Source organism: Heptranchias perlo, chromosome 9 (genome assembly GCF_035084215.1).
Source record: "Heptranchias perlo isolate sHepPer1 chromosome 9, sHepPer1.hap1, whole genome shotgun sequence".
Lineage (NCBI taxonomy): Eukaryota > Metazoa > Chordata > Chondrichthyes > Hexanchiformes > Hexanchidae > Heptranchias > Heptranchias perlo.
Window position 1 is genome coordinate 76,364,552 of NC_090333.1, and position 23,745 is coordinate 76,388,296.

General features: G+C 44.7%; 1 protein-coding gene across 8 annotated transcripts in view; it reads right to left on the reverse strand.

The window, feature by feature from the left end:
* Nucleotides 1-871: 871 nt before the first annotated feature.
* Nucleotides 872-23,745, reverse strand: part of rasal2 (RAS protein activator like 2) — a 323,907-nt gene continuing 301,033 nt past the window's right edge. For 6 of the 8 annotated variants that reach the window (XM_067990763.1, XM_067990764.1, XM_067990760.1 and 3 more), the window contains 7 exons: nucleotides 21,628-21,830; nucleotides 15,563-16,439; nucleotides 14,227-14,358; nucleotides 11,498-11,700; nucleotides 7,501-7,588; nucleotides 4,361-4,391; nucleotides 872-2,282 (listed from right to left, as the gene is read on the reverse strand). In XM_067990763.1, the coding sequence (XP_067846864.1) occupies nucleotides 2,077-2,282; nucleotides 4,361-4,391; nucleotides 7,501-7,588; nucleotides 11,498-11,700; nucleotides 14,227-14,358; nucleotides 15,563-16,439; nucleotides 21,628-21,830 (1,740 nt within the window). In that variant the 3' untranslated portion in view covers nucleotides 872-2,076. Of the gene's footprint in view, nucleotides 2,283-4,356; nucleotides 4,392-7,500; nucleotides 7,589-11,497; nucleotides 11,701-14,226; nucleotides 14,359-15,562; nucleotides 16,440-21,627; nucleotides 21,831-23,745 lie in introns of all 8 variants that reach the window. The other 2 variants (XM_067990762.1, XM_067990761.1) reach the window with 2 other exon arrangements.

Consider the following 23,745-nt stretch of genomic DNA (forward strand, 5'->3'; position numbering starts at 1 on the left):
CCCTCTGGGGGAGAATTCCAAAGATTCACAACCCTCTGAGTGAAGAAATTCCTCCTCATCTCAGTCCTAAATGGCCAACCACTTATCCTGCGTCTACGGCCCCTAGTTCTAGACTCTCCAGCTGTGGGAAATAACCGCTCAGTATCACATTGCTGCCTTGCAGTTATTTCAAGACCCCTAGCACCATGCCCAAGAAATAATCACTGCACAAGTAGAGTCAACTCCATTTCTCTGGGCGATCTCTTTGCCAGTGAATAACACAAGGAAATGTACTTCGCTACCCAATTGGCTAACCGCTGCTTTGTAACGGCTATACCAGTACTAGGGTCAAGGCCCCATGGGATGGCAATGCACTTGAATTAACGTCATGTCAAGGCGAGGGGAAGGAGGAGAGAGCAAGATATAGTTTTAACAAAGTGACCTTGTGCTGGGGCATGTTGAGGATTCAGTACTAAAGGACTCTTCAAGGAAGTCCCAGGAACTGTCGGCAATCGGGGGTAGGGCAACATTTCAACTTTAACATTCCTACAGACCAGCTCTAGGAGATTTTTGCATTGGCTAGTTAGGTTTCTAATAATATTTCAGGATGCATGGACACCTTGCTTGGATAATATTGGGGGAAATAGTTAACTAGATGCAAAGTAGGGTAGTACAGAGTGAAGATATTGGTCCTCTGATCAGAGCAACAAAAACAGGTTTTCGATTCCGTCCAGCTTGCTCTACGTTGACCCTTGTTCATTATTTCTGACCTTAAATTCAGATCCCCGCACTCCTTGCTGAATCTTTTGATGCTTTCTTTTGTTCCAAAGCAGCAGGCAATGTTACAAGATACTCAAAGCCACAGATACTCAAAAGAAAAAAAAGTCTCCCGTTTTATTTTTGCACAATATTTTATTTTCTTTGTCCCATTGCAACAGTTCTCATCAAAAGTGAGTCAATTGTTTGAGATTAAACCCACACTCTTCACACCTTCAATAAACAAAAACAGCAGCAACCGCTGGAAATCTGGCAGCGGTCTGAGGGTGGGGGGAGGGGCAACGTTTCAGCTTTAACATTCCTACAAAACAGCTCCAGGAGTCATTCGAATTGGTTAGTTAGGTACAAATTTGGCAAAATGTTACTCTAATAAAGTTATAAGATGCATGGAGTTAAAACAGTTAAGGAAATTCATGCAGAAAATGAATGGGTTTAGAAAAGAAAAGCGTGCTTGGAGCTCGTGCTCTGCATTACTACTGTTCCCTTTGTTCAGTATGGCAGCATCATCATTTCCAAACATTCACTTGGTTTTTCCAGGAATCATCCTTTTGTACAAGCACAGAAACTGGTCATCTGTCTTTCTCTCTCACACATACACGGCAGCTTCTTTCTATGTACAGTACACTACAGCTTGTTAAAACAAAAACAGAAGTTCTTTTAAAACATTTCCTCAAATAGTCATGTTGATGAACATTTTTCAACTTGATAAAAGTTTGATTTTAAAAACGGAATCATTCCTAAGATGTTGTGATGTATAGCTTGTTTTTGTTCATGTCAGATTTTTCAGCCTCATGAAACCTCACTTGTAAAATATCTTTGGCTGGGCACTCATTTAACATAGGATGTTTTACCCCAAAAGTCACCAACCTGCAATACAACCATCCAAGTCCCAGTCCCTTTAGATACTCCTACCATTTACAGAGACTACCTCCATTCTCTGTGCTTCTCAGTTAGATATATACACCCTCTAGTCAGAGAATTTAAACTCTTGAACTCACAACACTTGAAAATTCCACTTCTTGTAAAATAATTGTTCCATTCTCTACTCTTTTTTGCAACATCTTCCAGAGCAGGAATTCTAACAGAAATAATTAAAAAAGTCACTTTAAATTCTACAAGTAATTATTTACCCCAATACAATCTTACAGTTCATTTCTGTACAGGTTTCATACAGTTCTCCACAGCGGAGTAAGACTTTTGCAGAGTGCACAATGATGATATTAGGCATCGTCCCATGTAATCTCTCATGATCCGAAGCATGAAAAAAAAAGAGTCCTAGCAGCACCTGTGAACAACTCCTCAAGAGTGAATTCAGAAAACTCAGTCCATGTGCGTCTGGTCAGGAACATCCGGGTTCCCCCTCAACAGCTGCTGTTCTTGAACTCCCCGTTCTCCGTTATTGACAGCTTGGTGGGGTTGGTGGGAGAAATCCCATTCCGAGTTTGCATGCTGTAACGTTCCTTGACCTGCGTTAGAGCGTTCATCAGCCGAGAGTTGGCAGAGTCCAGGGAGATGATTCGTTTCTCCTGAGAGAGAAGCAAAGCAAGTCAGGTATAGGGGGCTGGGGGAGGAGGACAAATTTCTCAGACTTTTCTCGTGTATGGTTTTTAACAGTACGAAAAATAAAACAAATAGCCAAACCACTGTTTGAGATTACCAGCAGGGCGAGGACACAACACACTGAGAAAGGAGGAGGGAAGCGGCCAAAGCTGGAGTCTAACAAAGGCCTGAAAAAATCCTCTGGTCCAACTTCATCCCAACTGTGGACTGTTGCAATGGATAAGGTTTTTTTCCCCGCACTGGTTAAGTTTCATTCTTACAAGCAGAAGCACAGCAGACTCCAGTATAAACACTATCTTAATGTACATGGCTCCCTCACTAACAGAAAACCCACATCGAACACTCCTCTTTCATGAGGTGCTATTTTTGCATGACACCCAAAAACAGTAAATGTAAGGACTGTTTTCTTATACTCCGAGTTAATGTGGCTGCATTAACACTTCACTTTATTTGCACAGCAGCATACTGGAAAGCCATACTTTCACTTCTGGGGAGGTTGGATTGGTCTGGTAGAGGTTACAGTTTTGCAGCCACACTGTTGACTGGGGTGGGGGAGGGGAGGGGAGGGGAGATGCAAATGGGACACATAATTGGAGGTGAGAAGGATGAAGCAACAGTTATCAATGACCAAAGGAGATCCTCTTTCTCATGAGTGAAACGCTCCCCTCCACATATAATGAAGAGCTATTGGTACAGTATTCCCTTTGTACTATGTGTTCAGCTTTCCTTTATTAGACTAGAAAAAAAAGTTGTTCATAGTTGGAGCAGACCAGAGTGCCTCCCAAGCACATCATACGATGAGCATCTCAACCCTTTTGAAAAAAAACTCAGCTTTTGAAAAGCTGTTAAGTTCCTAGAAAAAGCCTGAAATTCCTTGTAAAAATTATGCATTTGGCAGAAAATGAACGTCTTTATCAACCTGAATCTTCCTTATTCATCCCCGTGGCTATTATTCACAGTCAGTGTTGGCAAACTATTTGGCCACAGGGGACATCACATCCAAACATTTCCAGCAAGTGTCACTGGATAGCCATTGGAGGCAGGAACTCCGGCTGGTTAAGGCTGCTGAAGCAGAATGTAGTGCTTTTACTGTCACCCTGGCTCAGATCAGCTGACTCAACACAAACTTGGGGTTGAACCCAGGGCCTTCCTGAGTGACAAGCCTTTGAAAGATTAAAAGCAAAACAGTCGGGCCATCAATATTAGTGCAGCACCAATTCCATCCAGAGGAAATTAAATGCAGGTGAAAGTTAATTCAATTACAAACAAATAGAATCTTGAAACTGATATTTGATGCTCTGCTGAACCCATGGAGAGTTTGGGTTTTTTTTTTCCATGAAATTAGTGGGACTCCTTGATTTGTGTAGTGGGCAAATACATTCTGTGAAGTGGAATTGACTATATAGGCCAGGAGGGTCCTGGGTTTGATGCTCTGTGCTGAGTAACCTGATCTCAACCATGGCCCCCATTCCTCATGGCGATCCAGGGATCCCACTGGAAAGTGCATGTGTGCATATCAGTTGAGGAGAGAATTAGGCTCGTCCTCCCAAGATTAAACAGCATGCTACCACTCACTGAGCTCCTGTATGGCAAAATGGCCACTTGGTGGAGGTGTCGCCAGCACCGAGGGAACTTGACTGTAGCATGAGCCACTGCTTTCTGAAGACAGAGAGAGAAAAAGAGAAAACTGGCAGGGGAAGAGAATGGAAAACTGGTGTCTTTCTGTTCAAATCTGTTGTGAGTATAGCGAAGATCTTCCCTTTCAGTAATCTAGCTGTACAGAGTGACACAATGCTTGGTGCTCGCCATCCAACCAGCTATGCATGCAGTGTTGCTTCATTTTACACCTTTGAAATTTCACTGTTCTGTTCATCATGGTTTTTTTTTAAAAAAGTGATTTTGATATATGCAGTGGGAAAAAAAATCACGCAATCAGAACGTGCAACAACAAGCCCGCACAATGCTAGCTGCAGAGAGGGGGAGGGACCAGTGGGTTTTTCTCATCTCTAGGAACTGCTTTGCTAGGAAACAGAATCTTACTTGCCTGTTCTGCTCATCCCATCCTCACAATTGACCTGTAACCAATACAGTGAACACGTCACGGGCAATATTCAGCAACCTTAGCTGCTTTCTGAAGAGACAGCGTTTCTTTTGTGATAAATACACAATTGAGGGAAAAAAAGCACATCTTCATCCATTATTACAAAATGGCTACCAAACAATCAATGATGGCGGCCAAAGATAGTGTCATTGTAGCTATCGTACATTCCAAAAATTAAACCAGGATGGACGTGGAAATACTTCAATGTTGGCTGAGTGACCTCCCAGCCAGAGGGCACGGAGTTTAAATCCTAATCTCACCTAAAGGGCCGTGCCAGTTCTCAGCTGGGCCACTTAGGGAAAGGAAGCTTATTGGGGATGGGAGGAAAAGAAAAAATGGAGCTGGAGGAGCAATGGGGGAAGAGATTGATTGAGAGAAAGAAAATTAGAGGGAGGAGAAGAGAACAAGAGAGAAATCCAAGAGAAAATGGAAAGAGAAATCAAAGGGAGCAGGAAATGGGGTGGGATCAAAATTAGAGAGAGAGGGAGAAAGAGAGAGAAGCGAGCAAGTGAGATAATTCAGAGGAAAGAGTATCGGAAATCAGAGATAGCAGGGAGTTTTAAAAGGGGAAAAAGAAAACGGTAGAAAGAAATAAGCTTATAGACCCAATTATTCTTGGATTACCACTGACCAGGATTGTGGAAATTTCCACAGCCCAGACCAGCCTTCCCAGTCAAGGAAAAGTGTGGCAATGACTAAAATTTTCTCCCCTTCCTCACCCACTATGCCCCATTTTTGTATCCAGCTGCTCACTGATATTTTAGTACACAGGTCAGACATTTTAGGCTTTTGGTTCCTTCTAAGATTGTTCGACTCTCAAATATCTCCATTTAGTTAATCTGCACATTGATCTACCTGAACTGCTAATAAAATGATCATACAAACGAACACCCAGACTAACTAAATTTTGTCGGCATCTTCCCCATTTGTCATTTTTTTCTGCAGTCCAGTTGAGGTTCTGTGTTCCTGGGCTGCAGTTTTCTGTTGTTTTTGTCACGACAATGAGGATGAAAGCAGTTGTTCAAAATTTTTTTAAAACATTGTCAACAAAGGTGAAAATGAAGACCAATTTTCTCAAATGCCAACTAAAAATCAAGATGAAAAGACAAAGCCTAAAACTAAAGTAACACTGGCTAGTCATCTACAACAATGGGAATAGAATGCTGGGAATCCAAACAAGTCTCAGTGCCATTTAACCCCAACACTGGAGCCATGTGAGTTGTTTAAGAAGTGAGACATTTTTGAAACACAAAATTTCAACAAATAAAGGCAACAATAGAACAATTAAGAAAGCAAAAATATATTTTTTTGAACTTTCTCTAAGACAAAGTAAAACTAAAACATGGGATCAAAAGACTGCATTAAAACTAAGACTAAACTTCTTCCACAGACTGCATCTAATTCACATTAATATTTAAGAGAGACCTGACGGGCTGTCTGTCAGTTTACTTTCTTCCCTCATCCCCTTGAGACGGATTGTATCATATACTTATTCAGTGATCAGGCCGAGAACTGCTGTCGAAGCTTTACAGACAGCTCAGTACTTCAAAAGGCAGCTGGACGAGTTCCTGAGAATCAAGGACGTCTCTGGTTGTAGGAGGTAGACGGGTGGAGGGTTAGCTGCATCGATTGATACCAGCTGCTGCAGACGTCTGGAGCTTCCTCGATTGCTTGTTGGGGTCGGAGAGGAATCTCCTAGAGTCTTTTCCTAAATCAGCCTACCGTTCTTTCGCTTCTCCCGGGAGATTGTATGACCAGTTGGGGGGTTGCCGGCTACATTATGTCTGGATGGAGAGGCTGAATGGACCACTTGGCCTTCTCCTGTTCTTCTTCGTATGTTCATTTAAACGTTTAAACTTCAATGTTGCCTCCTTTTTAATGCAAGTTCCTTACTTTCATTTTGCACTGATTTATTTAAAGTGGTGGAAACCTCTCTCGCACTTCGAGAGCTGACCAGTAGGTGGCACCTGTGCTTTTTTTAAATTTATGAAAGTTTTATTTAAACCACAGCTCAATGCAAGGTGTGGTTAAATGTGATGAAATTTAACCAGCGCCTCAAATGTTCAATTTGAGCCTACTGGAATTGTACGGTTTCTTAATAAAACCATGTATCAGCCACAAATTTAGTTATTAAGTCTGGGTTTAACGCTCATCTATTCTTCTAAAGATTGCTTTTCTATTTCAGCAGAAATTTTTAAAAATTATTATTATTCATTCATGCGATGTGAGCATCGCTGGCAAGGCCAGCATTTATTGCCCATCCCTCATTGCCCTTGAGACTGGGGAATATTTACTCCCTCCACATCCAATTTTCTCTCCTCGTCTTCTCACTCACACGAAGCATAGTCCCACATGCACAACAGCCCTCCATTGCCTCAACCAAATGCTCGTTCTGCTCAGCAAGCTATTTATTTGTGGGAGGCTCCACAACTAAGCAAGGCTGATTCTGTTCTCATCTGACACTGATGCATATACTTCCCAATGGAAGGCACGAAGCAATGATTCGGAGCAGGAACTCTGGCTGACCTTTCACCTCCACACCACTGGGCCCACTGTGGCTAACTCTGCACTACCAGAAATCAGACCTGGGCGCCTTCCTGAGTCCACATGACCCAGCACCACAGCAGGCCACCCATCAAGCTATCAGGGGAGCAGAGGTTTGGGGATTAGTTTCTTGTTGCAGTTGTGCCCCAGAGTTTGCGTGATGTTATCATGGGTTTCACAATGGTCCTCACTTAATCACAAGCTTCCGCTTTTCTTATCCTTGTAGTTAACTTAACCTTTTTGACCCCTAGGATGTTTTCTGCACTGTGCTCCACCACCTCCCAGAAAGCAGCCTTATTATTCAGTAATCACTTGTTTTGAAGAAAAATTGTTTTATATTTCCTTTGGAGTAATCCCCATCTCCCCCGCTCCAACTAATGAAACAAGCATATTTTGTTGAACATCTACCTGGAAGGGAGTCCCTCAAATCAAAATTTACAAAATCTTCATTTTTAAATTTGATAATCCAACTGGAAGGAAATGAGGAAGTTGAAATCTTCACAATTAAATCAGGAAGCTGAACGTCGACACACACTCACCTGGGCTTCAATAATCTTCTGTTTGGCATCAATCACTGACTGCATTTCTGAGTGGTCTTTCTTCAGTTCCTCTTCCACTGCCATCAGTCTGCAAAACAGAGAAGAGGGGCAAAGTGTGAGGAGACAAATCGCAGAAGGCAGCTGTCCATCGCAGGAAAGGGCAGCTGCTTACAGCAGGGTAAGTTTCACCAGTGTCTCAATCAGCCCAAACCGGATCTGATTTATTATTTGCTCCCAAGTTCCTTCAGAAACCCAGGTAATCCAGGTGCAGTGACTGAACACTGTCCACATAATCCCATCCATGCTGTTCTGATCTGGCTATTGGAGGTGTGACCGGGGTCGACGGTTCAACAGATAATGGGAGTTGTGCCCCCCCCACATCTGGTGGGTGAACATGTCACCTCCCACTACATCGCCCATTACATCACTGGTTCGAAAGGCAGCAAATGGAAACTAGAATTGTCTCTCTCTCTCCCCCCAATAGGTGGCTGACATGCTCCTCACCCTTCTGATTGCTGCATTCTTCAATTTGTTTCTTACTAGAATTAAAGCACAGAATTCTGGTGGCCAGTATTCAATTTTTAAGGGTTATGCTGTCAATTGCTCCTTCATCTCAAAAATGCTTTGACAACCTACCATTTAGCACCTGCCTATCAATCAACCCTGACACATGGTGGTAAACCAGCAACTAAAACTAAGAAGTTACAGGCCAGATTGGTGAATGTCATGATCAGCAGTCAGATCTGACAACAATGACAACAACAACTTGCATTTATACAGTGCCTTCAACGCAGAAAAATGTCCCACGGCGTTTCACAGAGAGGCAAGGGAAAAGGGACACCGGATCAAAGGAGGACATATTAGGAGGGTGACCAAAAGCTGAATGTTAAAAGGAGAAGAGGGGGCGTTTGGAGAGAGAATTCTGGCTTGTGGGGGCATAGGTGGCAGAAGGCATGGCCACCAATGATGACATGGAGGTCAGGGGGGGGGTAATGCACACGACACCAGAGTCAGAGACTTTGGCAAGAGATGGGGGTATTGTCGTGCTGGAGGAAGTTGCAAATATAGGGGAGAGGGGGCGAGGCTATTAAGGGACTTAAACATAAGGACGAGAATTTTAACCTTGAGGTTTCGGGGGACTGGGAGCCAACGTATGTCAGCGAGGACAGAGGTTATGGGCAAATCTTCCTCAAGCTGCAGGAAATCTAAGGATACAGCCAAGTGATCTAACTTAATACATGGTTATTGTGATATGATTTGAGCGGAGTTCTGACTTCACCAGCACCATCACATCACCGGCACCATCACATCACCGGCACCATCACATCACCGGCACCATCACATCACCGGCACCATCACATCACCAACACCATCACATCACCATCACCATCACATCACCGGCACCATCACATCACCGGCACCATCACATCACCATCACCATCACATCACCGGCACCATCACATCACCGGCACCATCACATCACCAACACCATCACATCACCGGCATCACATCACCGGCACCATCACATCACCGGCACCATCACATCACCGGCATCACATCACCGGCACCATCACTTCACCGGCACCATCACATCACCATCACCATCACATCACCGGCACCATCACATCACCGGCACCATCACATCACCGGCACCATCACATCACCGGCATCACATCACCGGCACCATCACATCACCGGCACCATCACATCACCGGCATCACATCACCAACACCATCACTTCACCGGCACCATCACATCACCATCACCATCACATCACCGGCACCATCACATCACCGGCACCATCACATCACCGGCACCATCACATCACCAACACCATCACATCACCAACACCATCACATCACCGGCACCATCACATCACCGGCACCATCACATCACCAACACCATCACATCACTGGCACCATCACATCACCGGCACCATCACATCACCGGCACCATCACATCACCAACACCATCACATCACTGGCACCATCACATCACCGGCACCATCACATCACTGGCACCATCACATCACCGGCACCATCACATCACCAACACCATCACATCACCGGCACCATCACATCACCATCACCATCACATCACCATCACCATCACATCACCGGCACCATCACATCACCATCACCATCACATCACCGGCACCATCACATCACCATCACCATCACATCACCGGCACCATCACATCACCGGCACCATCACATCACCGGCACCATCACATCACCGGCACCATCACATCACCAACACCATCACATCACCGGCACCATCACATCACCAACACCATCACATCACCATCACCATCACATCACCGGCACCATCACATCACCATCACCATCACATCACCGGCACCATCACATCACCATCACCATCACATCACCGGCACCATCACATCACCGGCACCATCACATCACCGGCACCATCACATCACCGGCACCATCACATCACCGGCACCATCACATCACCGGCACCATCACATCACCAACACCATCACATCACCATCACCATCACATCACCATCACCATCACATCACCGGCACCATCACATCACCATCACCATCACATCACCGGCACCATCACATCACCATCACCATCACATCACCGGCACCATCACATCACCGGCACCATCACATCACCGGCACCATCACATCACCATCACCATCACATCACCGGCACCATCACATCACCGGCACCATCACATCACCAACACCATCACATCACCAACACCATCACATCACCGGCACCATCACATCACCATCACCATCACATCACCGGCACCATCACATCACCATCACCATCACATCACCGGCACCATCACATCACCGGCACCATCACATCACCGGCACCATCACATCACCAACACCATCACATCACCGGCACCATCACATCACCGGCACCATCACATCACCGGCACCATCACATCACCGGCACCATCACATCACCGGCACCATCACATCACCGGCACCATCACATCACCGGCACCATCACATCACCGGCACCATCACATCACCAACACCATCACATCACCGGCACCATCACATCACCGGCACCGTCACATCACCAACACCATCACATCACCATCACCATCACATCACCGGCACCATCACATCACCGGCACCATCACATCACCGGCACCATCACATCACCAACACCATCACATCACCAACACCATCACATCACCGGCACCATCACATCACCGGCACCATCACATCACCAACACCATCACATCACCAACACCATCACATCACCGGCACCATCACATCACCGGCACCATCACATCACCAACACCATCACATCACCAACACCATCACATCACCGGCACCATCACATCACCGGCACCATCACATCACCAACACCATCACATCACCAACACCATCACATCACCGGCACCATCACATCACCAACACCATCACATCACCAACACCATCACATCACCGGCACCGTCACATCACCAACACCATCACATCACCATCACCATCACATCACCGGCACCATCACATCACCGGCACCATCACATCACCAACACCATCACATCACCATCACCATCACATCACCGGCACCATCACATCACCGGCACCATCACATCACCGGCACCATCACATCACCAACACCATCACATCACCGGCACCATCACATCACCGGCACCGTCACATCACCAACAACGTGTGAGAGAGATAGTAATGAGTGCATTTCTTGGAATGAAAAGGTAACAACCAATCAGGAACAGGGACATGATCTGAACATTAATGTCCTAAATTCTCAGAGGATTTGGTTACTGTTTATCAGAGATATTTTTCTTGCTGTTGCTGTTTTTATATTTGAAGATGACAACAGTGTTGTGTGGCCCAAGTCATACACAAGACTGATTCCTGACTTGACACCTTGAAGTGTACTAAACTTATTACACATGAGAGTTAAGTTTTTTGAAAATGTTTTCGTATTGACTTGGAGGGAGACTCGCTGCTCCCACAATCTGTCATATGGCTGACCTGCTGATGATCGTTTTCATCTGGCTGTCCTTCTCCTCCTGCTGCCTCCGCAGTCTCTCCTCACTGTCTTCCAACCTGGACTTGTACTCGAGCAGGAGCTTCTGCATCTGCTGCTCCTGGGCAAGCAGGCGCCGCTCGTACTCCTCCAGCCGCCGACTTGACACCTTCAGCCGATCCTTCAGCTTCGTAATCTCCTGCTCATACTGTCAGGGGAAACAGTGAGAAACATCTCAGCACAAGGAACCAAAGATGTAATACCATTTATCTGAGGGTCCAATCCGGGAGCAAATATGAAATGGCATCAATGGTCTGACCCCATTTGCTAATCTCCAGATAATATAATTAATAACACACAAAGGTTCCAAAAGTTGAGAGTATTTTATATATCTGCCAGGTGTCAGGGAATAGTGCCTGGCATGGGCAGAACTGAAGTGGAAGAGAGAACAAAATGGAGTTCTTGACTTGGCCACTTTGTGGTGTGTGAGAGTGGCTGGAGGTGAACTGTTGTTTGATTTTCCTGTTTCTCCCTTGGGGAATTGCCTCGCCTCAGTTCTATTCCTCACGTTGACAGCAGGGCCAAGATGAGAAGCTCACCATGAAGTACTGTCACTGCAAAAGCACATTCTGAAACTGAGTGGGACAGCATATAGGAGCACCAGTGCCAACAGGCTGTCCAAACTAAGCTAACTTTATAGCACGGAAGTGTCCAAATTGATCTCTTTGTGAGCCAGTTTGCATTTACAGTATCGATTCAGAATTTGCCAATATCACTAGGAGCCTTGTGCGAGCCGCAGCACTTAACTTAGGTGATGATGCTATCAAAAGTAAATAATTCTACTTACGATCAGGCAACTAGTTGCTCAAGAAGAACAGTGGAGTGTTTAATTGTTTTAATTACGCCGCTGTTCTTCTTGAATGAGTTCTGATGGAGGGTTGTAAACCTGAAACTTTAACTTGCTTTTTCCACAAATGCTGCCTGACCGGCTACATGTTTCCAGAATTTTGCTATTTTTGTTTCAGATTTCCAGCATCCAGAGCATTTTTTTTTGTTTACTTGTTTTAAGTTCTGCTATAGCAGGGGTGTCTAAATTATGACCAGGGTTCAGATCCAGCCTGAATACGTGGATGTAGAAAGGTTTAGGAATCCTGGTCCATCCTGGGCATTTCCCAATGTTGTCAGTAGTTGTATACAGTTTTTTTTAAATACAGCTCGTACACTCCACAATGGCACTCTTCTCTCTTTGCCTCCAAGTTCATACCCACCTGAATCAAATTTCACACTGGCAATCTCCTTTCCAAGCACCACTGGTCACTCCTACCACCCACTGCTGCTGCAATTGAAGACTGCCATGCACTGTCGGCAGGAATTCCTGACATTGTGAGAATTCTGCCCATAGAATTCAGCTGCATTCAATCACTTGGAGCAGTAGTAGCAGGAGGTAGGAATCAGCAGCAACACTGAGAGGGGAGTAGCTGGGAGCTGCATCAATGAGTTTCAGAAGAGTAACAATGCGCCACATATTCAGGCTGGATCTGAACCCTGGTCATAATTTACACACCCCTGCTTTAGCAGAATTTAAAACAATTAAATACTCCGCTGTTATTCTTGAACAACTAATTGTCGGATTTTTGAGCAAAATTTTTTTCCTGCAAAATAAAAGCCTTTTGTCAGTTGACCTTAAGTAGCCTCTTCATCTGATTGAATGCTGCAGCTTGCACAACATACTCAGTGGCATTAGCTAATTTCTAAACGGAAACTGATTCTGAATTCCCCAATCACTCTTAATCACAGTCATAATTTTTGGGCAAGCTTGGAACACGTTGTCGCAATTATTGGAATTTTTCTGCCAGAACAAAGGCGGCCTGAAACAATCCTGAGGTATTTGTCTTGCAAGAAATGTTCTCCACTCAATCTCAGTGCAGAACCAATTGCTCTCCTCCCTTGGTTCTCCACTGTTTACTGATAACTGTCTGGGGCAGGTTGTGAGTGAACAGTAACCATTTAAAACTGCAGTTCTGACTGTGGGTATGACATAAAAGAACAGTATCTGTCATGCAAACTGTGGTAGCAATGTATCCCTTTGATGCTGCAGAAGGTAGAGTCCGGTCACATAAAAGTCAATACATTTAATTTTTATTTGGGGGATGTGAAAGAGAGAATCACTTCAGAAGCTAATCAGTATTGTCATCAGGATTTTCATAACTGTAATGGAGGAGATGTGAAATTTTTATGTAGCCATGCTAGTGGCAATCTTTTTCCATGAGGGATTCAGTAGACAGGTTTATTACTAAAACTTCAATGATAAAAGTGAAGGGTGCATTAGGAAGAACCTACTTAATTACTTAACCTGTAGGATACAATAACTTCATTTTAATTCAGCTGCACAGAGCATGTTTACATCTCAAACTAAACAATCTTCTTGAAATAAAAGTGCAAAATGTAACCTAATTGGGCCTCTTCAACACTACTAACATCTTTGCAGGAGAAATTTGCAGGTCTGTGGGGAAAGAGAAGGGAAATGGAACTAATTGGTTTGCTCTTTTGAAGAGTCAGCACAGACACGATGGACCAAAATGGCCTCTTTCTGTACTGTATGATTCTATACTTTTTAATCTCCATCATTGTGCAATTTATTTTCCCCAACCCCTGTTGCAAAATGCTCACTTTTGCCAAGTGTCTAGTGTCCTAAACTCTAATTGGGACAGAAAAAAAAACACTTTTTACCTACCCTCTCTGCGTGTTTAGTTTCCTCACGAATTTGGTCCGTCTCGTCATCTTCCAAGAACTGTCCATTATTCAGAACCCAAGCAGCTGTTCTCTCCACTGGTGACATGGTGGCAGTCTCCACTGGTGACTGGACCTGCATTGATTAGAGTCAGACGACTAGCATGAACTTCTATACATTGCCAGAGAGTCACCACCACAATCAGCAGGAGAAAGCATCTGAGTGAGTGCTGTCTCTCTCTCTCTCTCTGCGCTACTCTGTGGACACAGGGAACCAAGTACCGACTGCAGATGAAATAAATAATAACGAAGAAATGCAGCAACTGTATGGCTAATTTCTCAGATCAGTGAGGGCCAGCACACCGATTACAAGGCCCTGTGTGACTGTGGCGCACACTAAAGAACATCAACAAAATGTTCCAGTGGAAACTGCTAACGCAAGATAGATGCTCATCTCATTACAGCATTGGGGAAATTGCTGACAAAAGCAAAGTAATATTCAAATTACAAGTCCAGTGTGCTGTCAGTGTTAATATGAAGGTTTTATTCACTCTACATTTGTGGACCTTGTGGTGGGGGATGGGAAATTTAGTGGTCATCCAGTTGAAGAATGTCATTATGGGAGAGGTGCATTAGGGAGGAATATTCTCTCTTTTACACGCTAAAACCAAGTATAGTGGGGGTTAAATACAGAATAAAACTCCTTCCCCTCTGCCACTACTTCATTTTTAGATGAGCATCCCGACTGCACCAATGTGACATTTCCACTTCCCTGCGTCTGAGTGAAATTTTCAGATGCGCTGTCAAGTTGTGGACAGTTCTTTGTTCTGTGCATGCACCCTTTATGAACAAGGTGGAAACTGGCCCAGATTCACTAAAATAGAACCCTTGCAATCAACCAAGAGCCAACTTAGTCTGGGATGGATTCAAATCCAGATGCCTGTTGAAAAGCTGTACACCAAGCAACTATGCAAGACACTCCAAAGAGAGAGAGAGAAAGCAAAAGAGGTACCTGTTGCATTATGGAGTGAAAACCATCAAGGTTCCCTCTCCTCATTGCTACCACTAACCCCTGTGCAATCACATGAACGTAGACATCAGCTGAGAGCTGTATCTGTCGCTTGCTGTCAAATAGTCTGCCAACACTCACTGTTCAGCCTCACAAAATGAAGAATGGCAGTTTGGACGAGGTGGGGGAAGGCCTCTGCAGAACTGTACTCCAACAGGAGCTCCCACTAGCTCCAGAAAGGAGAGGTGATAGAGGCGATTAAAGAAACAGTCACCTTATAATGAGTTACATAATCGCAGCACTGCATGATGGCCTGGAGAGGATTTCTCACCTGCTGTGACTGCTGCTGCCTGTGTACTGCCCGGACTTTGGGCACAGGACTTTCCCCTTTTGATGAGGTTGATGGTTGCCGTGACCTGCTTTCGTTTCGTGGCGGCTCAGGTGATGTGGACGGTAATCCCGACATGCTACCCGTGCTTCTCTGTGATGCACTAAGCGGTAATGAATGTGGTGCTTTCCCTCGGCTACTGGGACCTGACAGCTCTGTCCTGCGGAGCTGTGAATGTCCAATGCTATTCTGCCGAGGCAATGCCACTGGGAGATTGTTCCTGTCTGGCATGGTGTGTCGTTTGGAGTAATCGTCACTGTATGCACTGCGTTTGGCAAAGTCCTCAATGCTGCTATTACTGGGGCCACTCAGCTTGCTGATCAGCTCCTCACTGTTGCTGTGGCTCCGGGAGCTTGTCGAGCTCAGGTTCTCTGAACTGGAGTCCATGCCAGCTTTGCTGCTTCCTGCTGGTGGGTTGTTCAGCTGGTATACAGGGTTTTGGAAAGACAGAGGTTGCAGGCTGCTTTGCTGGCACAGAGCTGGATGTAGAGGCCTGCGGATCTGAGGGGCACTCTGTGCCCCGCTCTGCACCTCTCTGAGCTGCTTGACGTTTGCCGTATGTGTAATTGAGGCCTGGCTGCCGGTGTGCCGAACTGGCACGTTGGGAAGAACGGGAATGCTGCTTGTCCCGTGAGTCACAGCAGTGGTCTGCAGATCCACAAGTGATACACTCCTGCCATTATGTAGGATGGACTCTTCTTCATCCCTGTCAGAGTAAGTCATGCTCTGTGTTGAGGCCGGTTGACCTGGAAAGTGCTGCTTACTGTGGAAAAACGCTTCAACGTTCTCTTGAGTTGGAGACTGCAGTTTCTGCACATCACTGGAAATAAAAACAATACATTTTTTCACACCACTTATCAAAATCATCCAATTCCCGACCCTCACTTTTCATTTACATCTCTCGTATCTCCCACACTCCCCAATTCTCTCAGACCAGGTTATTCTGAGGTCAAGGTGGCAAACAGTTGACCCATTTCCTGAGCTCTGCTGCTTTCATAGCCAAGAGGGTAGAAGAGCTGCCTGTACTCTAGTCTCTGCCCTTCAGAAGGTAATTGGAAGCTGAGAGTAGGCAGAGAGTGGTGCTGGTTGGGGAGTCTAGGACTAGGGGACATAGCCTAAAAATTAGAGCCAGGACTTTCAGGAGTGAAGTTAGGAAACACTTCTACACGCAAAGGGTGGTAGAAGTTTGGAACTCTTCCGCAAACAGCGGTTGATGCTAGTTCAATTGTTAATTTTAAATCTGAGATCGATAGATTTTTGTTAACCAAAGGTATTGAGGGATATGGGGCCAAGATGGGTATATGGAGTTAGGTCACAGATCAGCCATGATCTCATTCATAGGAACATAGGAACAGGAGTAGGCCATTCAGCCCCTCGTGCCTGCTCCGCCATTTGTTAAGATCATGGCTGATCTGTGATCTAACTCCATATACCTGCCTTTGGTCCATATCCCTTAATACCTTTGGTTGCCAAAAAGCTATCGATCTTACATTTAAATTTAGCAATTGAGCTAGTATCAATTGCCATTTGTGGAAGAGAGTTCCAAACCTCTACCACCCTTTGTGTGTAGAAATGTTTTCTAATCTCGCTCCTGAAAGGTCTGGCTCTAATTTTTAGACTGTGCCCCCTACTCCTAAAATCCCCAACCAGCGGAAATAGTTTCTCTCTATCCACCCTATCCGTTCCCCTTAATATCTTATAAACTTCAATCAGATCACCCCTTAACCTTCGAAACTCCAGAGAATACAACCCCAATTTGTGTAATCTCTCCTCGTAACTTAACCCTTGAAGTCCGGGTATCATTGTAGTAAACCTACGCTGCACTCCCTCCAAGGCCAATATGTCCTTCCGAAGGTGCGGTGCCCAGAACTGCTCACAGTACTCCAGGTGCGGTCTAACCAGGGTTTTGTATAGCTGCAGCATAACTTCTGCCCCCTTGTACTCCAGTCCTCTAGATATAAAGGCCAGCATTCCATTTGCCTTCTTGATTATTTTCTGCACCTGTTCATGACACTTCAATGATCTGTGTACCTGAACCCCTAAGTCCCTTTGGACATTCATTGTTTTTAACTTTTTACCATTTAGAAAGTACCCTGTTCTATCCTTTTTTGATCCAAAGTGGATGACCTCACATTTGTCTACATTGAATTCCATTTGCCACAATTTTGCCCATTCACCTAATCGATCAATATCCCTTTGTAATTTTATGTTTTCATCTACACTGCTTACAATGCCACCAATCTTTGTGTCATCGGCAAACTTAGATATGAGACTTTCTATGCCTTCATCTGAGTCGTTAATTCAATGGCGGAACAGGCTTGGGGGGCTAAATGGCCGACTCCTGTTGCTATTTTCCAATGCTCTGGCTGATTTTGCTATCCTATGACCAATAGAAATTGCTGACTAGCCACAGATGTTGCCACTGCAAACCATTTTAGCCACATGCATCAATTATAGTAAAATACACCTTACAACCAACCACACAATACAAGTAAACTTCACATGTGCATATTTACTGAACAATCATCTACCACCATTTTTTAACCAAGGAAATAAAACACTCAATGATCAAAAAAACCTCACACTTAATGCTTTTCATTTTACCAACAAACGCACAATAAGGTTACAGTACACATGCAGACACCATACGAATGAGTTTTGAGATCACATGCCCAACAACGGTGTCGATGACTCAGTTTTTGTTTAGAAATCAGAAATGCAATCCCCAAATGGATTCCCAATTAGTTACATGTGGCTAGTGGCTAATGTATTGGACGACACTGTCCTGTGAGGAAGCACTTGGACTCCATCTGATACCCCCATACTACACACTGAGAATGAGAAAGTGAGGTGGATGATCTCAGAGGCCCTGCACTCTGTGGTACAGCCTGTCAGTGTCCCAACCAGATTGTGTAGTTTGGCATCCATTCTTAAGGCACAAGCACATCAATAGTCTCCCAGCCCTCGGATTTTAGTCTCTCCAGGTCAGAAATCAACTGTGGCTAAGAGAAGCAGTCAACCTGTTCCCACGCATTCACCGCTGCTCTTCTGAATGAGCCACTGGGAAGTGAGCTCTAGCAGAATGAGAAATAAAAACAGAAAATGCTGTAAATGCTCAGGTCAGGCTGCATCTGTGGCGAGAGAAACGCAGGGTTAACGTTTCAGGTCGATAAACTTTCATCAGAATCGGAACATAGAGGCCTGAGGGTGTACATACACAAATCTTTGAAGGTGGCAGGACAAGTTGATATGGCTGTTAAAAAAGCATATGGGATCCTGGGCTTCATTAATAAAGGCACAGAGTACAAAAGCAAGGAAGTTTTTAGATCACAGATCAGCCATGATCTTATCAAATGGCGCAGCAGGCACGAGGGGCTGAATGGCCTACTCCTGTTCCTATGTTCCTAAGTTACGCTAAACCTTTATAAAACACTGGTTAGGCCTCAGCTGGAGTATTGTGTTCAGTTCTGGGCGCCACACTTTAGGAAGGATGTCAAGGCCTTAGAGAGGGTGCAAAAGAGATTTACTAGAATGGTACCAGGGATGAGGGACTTCAGTTATATGGAGACACTGAAGAAGCTGGGGCTGTTCTCTTTAGAGCAGAGAAGGTTAAGGGAATATTTGATAGAGGTGTTCAAAATCGTGAATGGTTTTGACAGAGTAAATAAGGAAAAACTGTTCCAGTGGCAGAAGGGTCGGTAACCAGAGGAGACAGATTTAAGGTGATTGGCAAAAGAGCCAGAGGTGTCATGAGGAAACATTTTTTTATGCAGCGATATGTTATGATCTGGAATGAACTGAAAGGGTGGAGGAAGTGGATTCAATAGTAACTATCAAAAGGGTATTAGATAAATACTTGAAGGGAAAAAATTTACAGGGCTATGGAGAAAGAGCAGGGGAGTGGGACTAATTTGATAGCTCTTTCAAAGAGCCGGCACAGGCACGATGGGCCAAATGGCCTCCTCCTGTGCTGTACATACCATGATGACCCAAAACGTAAACTCTGTTTCTCTCTCCACAGATGCTGCTTGACCTGCTGAGTGTTTATAGAACCATAGAAAAGTTACAGCACAGAAGGAGCGATTGCCCATCGAGTCCGCACCGGCTCTATGCAAGAGCAATCCAACTAGGCCCACTCCACTGTCCTTAGCCCTGCAAATTTTTTCCTTTCAAGTACTTATCCAGTTCCCTTTTGAAGGCCACGATTGAATCACCCCCTCAGGCAGTGCATTCCAGATCTTAACCACTCGTTGAGTAAAAAAGATTTTCCTCATGTCACCTTTGGTTCTTTTGCCATTCACCTTAAATCTATGTCCTCTGGTTCTTGACTCTTTCACCAATGGGAACAGTTTCTCTCTATCTACTCTGTCTAGACCCTTCATGCTTTTGAATACCTCTATCAAATCTCCTCGCAACCTTCTCTGTTCCAAGGAAAACAACCCCAGCTTCTCCAGTCTATCCATGTAACTAAAGTCCCTCATCCCTGGAATCATTCTAGTAAATCTCTTCTGCGCCCTCTCTAAGGCCTTCACATCTTTCCTAAAGTGTGGTGCCCAGAACTGGACACAATACTCCAGCTGTGGCCGAACCAGTGTTTTATAAAGGTTCATCATGACTTCCATACTTTTGTACTCTGTGCCTCAATTTCTAAAGCCCAGGATCCTGTATGCTTTTTTAACGGCTTTCTCAACCTGCCCTGCCACCTTCAATGATTTGTGCACATACACCCCCGTTCTCTCTGTTCCTGTATCCCTTTTAGAGTTGTTCCCTCTAGTTTATATTGCCTCTCCTCGTTCTTCGCATTTTTCTGGGTTAAATTTCATCTGCCACGTGTCCACCCATGCCACCAGCCTGTCTATATCCTCTTGAAGTCTATTGCTATCCTCCTCACTATTTACTACCCTTGCAAGTTTTGTGTCATCTGCAAATTTTGAAATTGTGCCCTGTATACCCAAGTCCAAGTCATTAATATATATCAAGAAAAGCAGTGGTCCCAGCACTGACCCCTGGGGAACATCACTCCCGCATTTTCTGGTTATATTTCAGATTTCCAGCATCTGCAGTAGTTTGCTTTGTTCTATGGGAACGGGGATTGCTTCTGCCCCCTGCACTCATCACTTTCCCATATCAATGCTGCAGGGTTAGAACACTCTGCAGTATTGGGATCAAAACTACATTCCACCACAGAGAGAATTTTATAATAAAAAATGTTCCTAATATTTGCAGAATTACTTAACTTCACTTCTTTTATATTAATAAAACACACAATGTACAATACAGATGCATCCTAAGAAGCAAAATCAGCCTTGAGTGGTTTTCAAGCTACACAACATGACCAGGTAATCGGGTAGCAATGCCAGTTTGCCAACCAGAGCAGTGAGGATTTGGGACCCAGGCCTGCCCTTCAGTCATTCTCACCAGCTGTTGCCTGCCAACGAACAGCACCAATTCACGGACTATCAGACGAAACAAGACACCACCCTATCCGCGTGACGTCTGGGAGAAATGGCAACAGGCACCGTGCCCACTGTCGGGTCCCATCAACCAAACACTGAACAGCAATGGCAGCAGGTAAGGAGAACCATGGATCAGAAAGTAGACACATAGTAATTTACATGCATAAACAGCAGCCCAGCCTTGGTGGCGAGAGAGAAAAAAATTCCTAAAAGGGTCAAAAATTCTGTCTCTATTCTCTTCCTTTTGAAGGCAAGAGCAACTGAAACTAATCCCAAACAGTTTTTGGTGTTGTAGAAATTGCATCTCTCCCGACTCCTCCCATTGAAATTCTACACTCTCTGAAATCTCGTGAGGATTTGGGGACAGACAGAATTCCAGTGTCTCTGTCAACAAGAATCAATTTATTCGCAAACTTGCCCGAAGGTATTTTTTTTGGAATCATGAGATTTTTCTGCGGATCACAAGTGAATCCTTCCCGGCCGGGGCGGCTGCTGCAACACACAGCATGGAGGCTAATGGGGAAAGTCGGACGGCAGATGACCCATTCTTACCTGTCGCTGGGGTCCTCGAATATCCGCTGCAGTCCGGACGACACGCTGCCACTCACATTCGGAGATGAGCTGATATGGTCCCCAAATCGCCGGACCTGCTGCTGAATTGGTGTGGGGCTAGTTAGTGATTTGGTGATATCACTGAGGATGCGTGGGAGCGGGCCCAGCTTCGCCACCGTCGCCTGTAGAAATGAATTTTCACCCTGGTTGGACAATACCACGGAAACATCCACATTTTATTGGGTGGAGGATGGCGATTGATGTGAGCGGACCAGAATGCAGCGGTGCGGAATAACACAACCATGATGACCGTGGTGAAGATGGGAGTAAAAACGGTGCAGGAGTCGGGTTGGGTTGGAAGGGAGGGTCGGGTTGGAAGGGAAGGCAGAAGAGAAATGGAATATAAAAGAAATTAGAAACAAAACTAATGTAACTCAATGTGGTTTCAAACTGTTCCACAGCATTCCAACACAAAACATTCAAACCATGCAAAATAAACATCTAAATGGTTTCTAAAAACAAAGCAACTAAAGAGAAAGGTAGCATCCACCTGGAGGGAGGGAAGGATGGCTGGAAAGGAATCACTGGCAAAGGGACAGAGACTGAAAAGTGGCAGAAAAGCCAACCTCTCCGTGCACACAGATTAATTTTAACATCACATGCCATCCTAATGTTTCTAGTCTGGTTTATCACTTTTAGTTACTTTGATAGAAAAAATATACAGTGCAATAGTAGCAGACTGAATTCAGCCTTACTACAATTGACAAAAGGAAGTGATTCGTTTTGGACATTGAACAACAAATGTTGCTTTTAGTCAAACATCTTCATGCCGTGTTTTCCCTCGCAGTAAAGTTCTGCACTATCATAGGGAAGGCACCAAGGGAAAGCAGAATGGGCTTCGCCAGAAGCTGGCAGGCAAAATATTAGGAGAATTCTTTACCCCCCTCTTCTCACTAACTCATGTGGACTATGATTCCCCAGCCTCTGACAGCTCTCTTTTGCTCCCCAGATGTCAATTAGGAGTGATCAATTATCCACTTCCATCGCCGAGGGAGCCCGAAGTTAACTGTAATGCTCCGCCACCATCCTAGCAGAAATGAGCTAACTGACCTTCCTGGCCCATATGATCAGTCCAACAACACATGGTGCATTTACACACTTGAAACAAGTGGAGAGCAAGAATTGATTTTTAAATGCAACCCAAAAATAAATTTAAAAATGTTTTTTTGTCACATAGGATAAGCTTTGGAAAGCTTAGCTGAAATGAAAAAGATTAAAATCAAAATATGTTGTATACCCTCACCCTTTCTGCTCTCCTGAAAGAAGTAAGCAGGTGTTAGAAATTAACTGCTTAACAGGGATATCATAATCTCCCTCATCAGATTGACAATCTCACTCGTTACCGGGCAGACAGGCGTGACTGCCTTTTCGTGGGTTGGTGAGATTTCCCAGAAAAACCTTCTGCCTGCCAGTGGAAGGGAGAAAGGTTCTGTACTACACTGATAACCGTGACAGGACTTCCCCACTCAAAGACATGTTTGAAAACAGTTTCTTCAAGGATTTGCTACATACATCCTGAATTTTTAAATGGTGATTCAATGCACTTCTTTCTGTTTCATTTCATCCGTTACACAGTGGCAGTGCACTGGACCCCCTACATCGAATGTTAATAACGGGTACTTGTACACTGCTACTGGGGCTATGGGCAGTGCAGTAGTGTGTCTCTGGCTCACAGTGGAAGACTAGTACAAAGAGACATTTGTTTTCTGTGCCTCAGACATGCATTCTCAGGACCTGCAGAAGTTGGCTCTGATGCCACTGGAATCATGGAGGTTAGTGTGTTTATTTTGCGTTCTGCTGTTGCTGATGATGGCACACGTCCGATTAATAGTGCCACACGAAGGATCGTGGAATTAGTGGCATCAATAACTAGGTACACCTAGCAATAAATAAAGCAAGTCACAGACATCAAATCAAATCTCAATTGTCAGGTTCACAATTATTATTAAACCAACTCGTCCGCCATAGTGATGTACTGTTCTGTGCACTGGAATACCTGTCATATCAGTTGATTTAATGGTACTGATTCTTATTTTAAAACATTAAAAAAATGCAAAT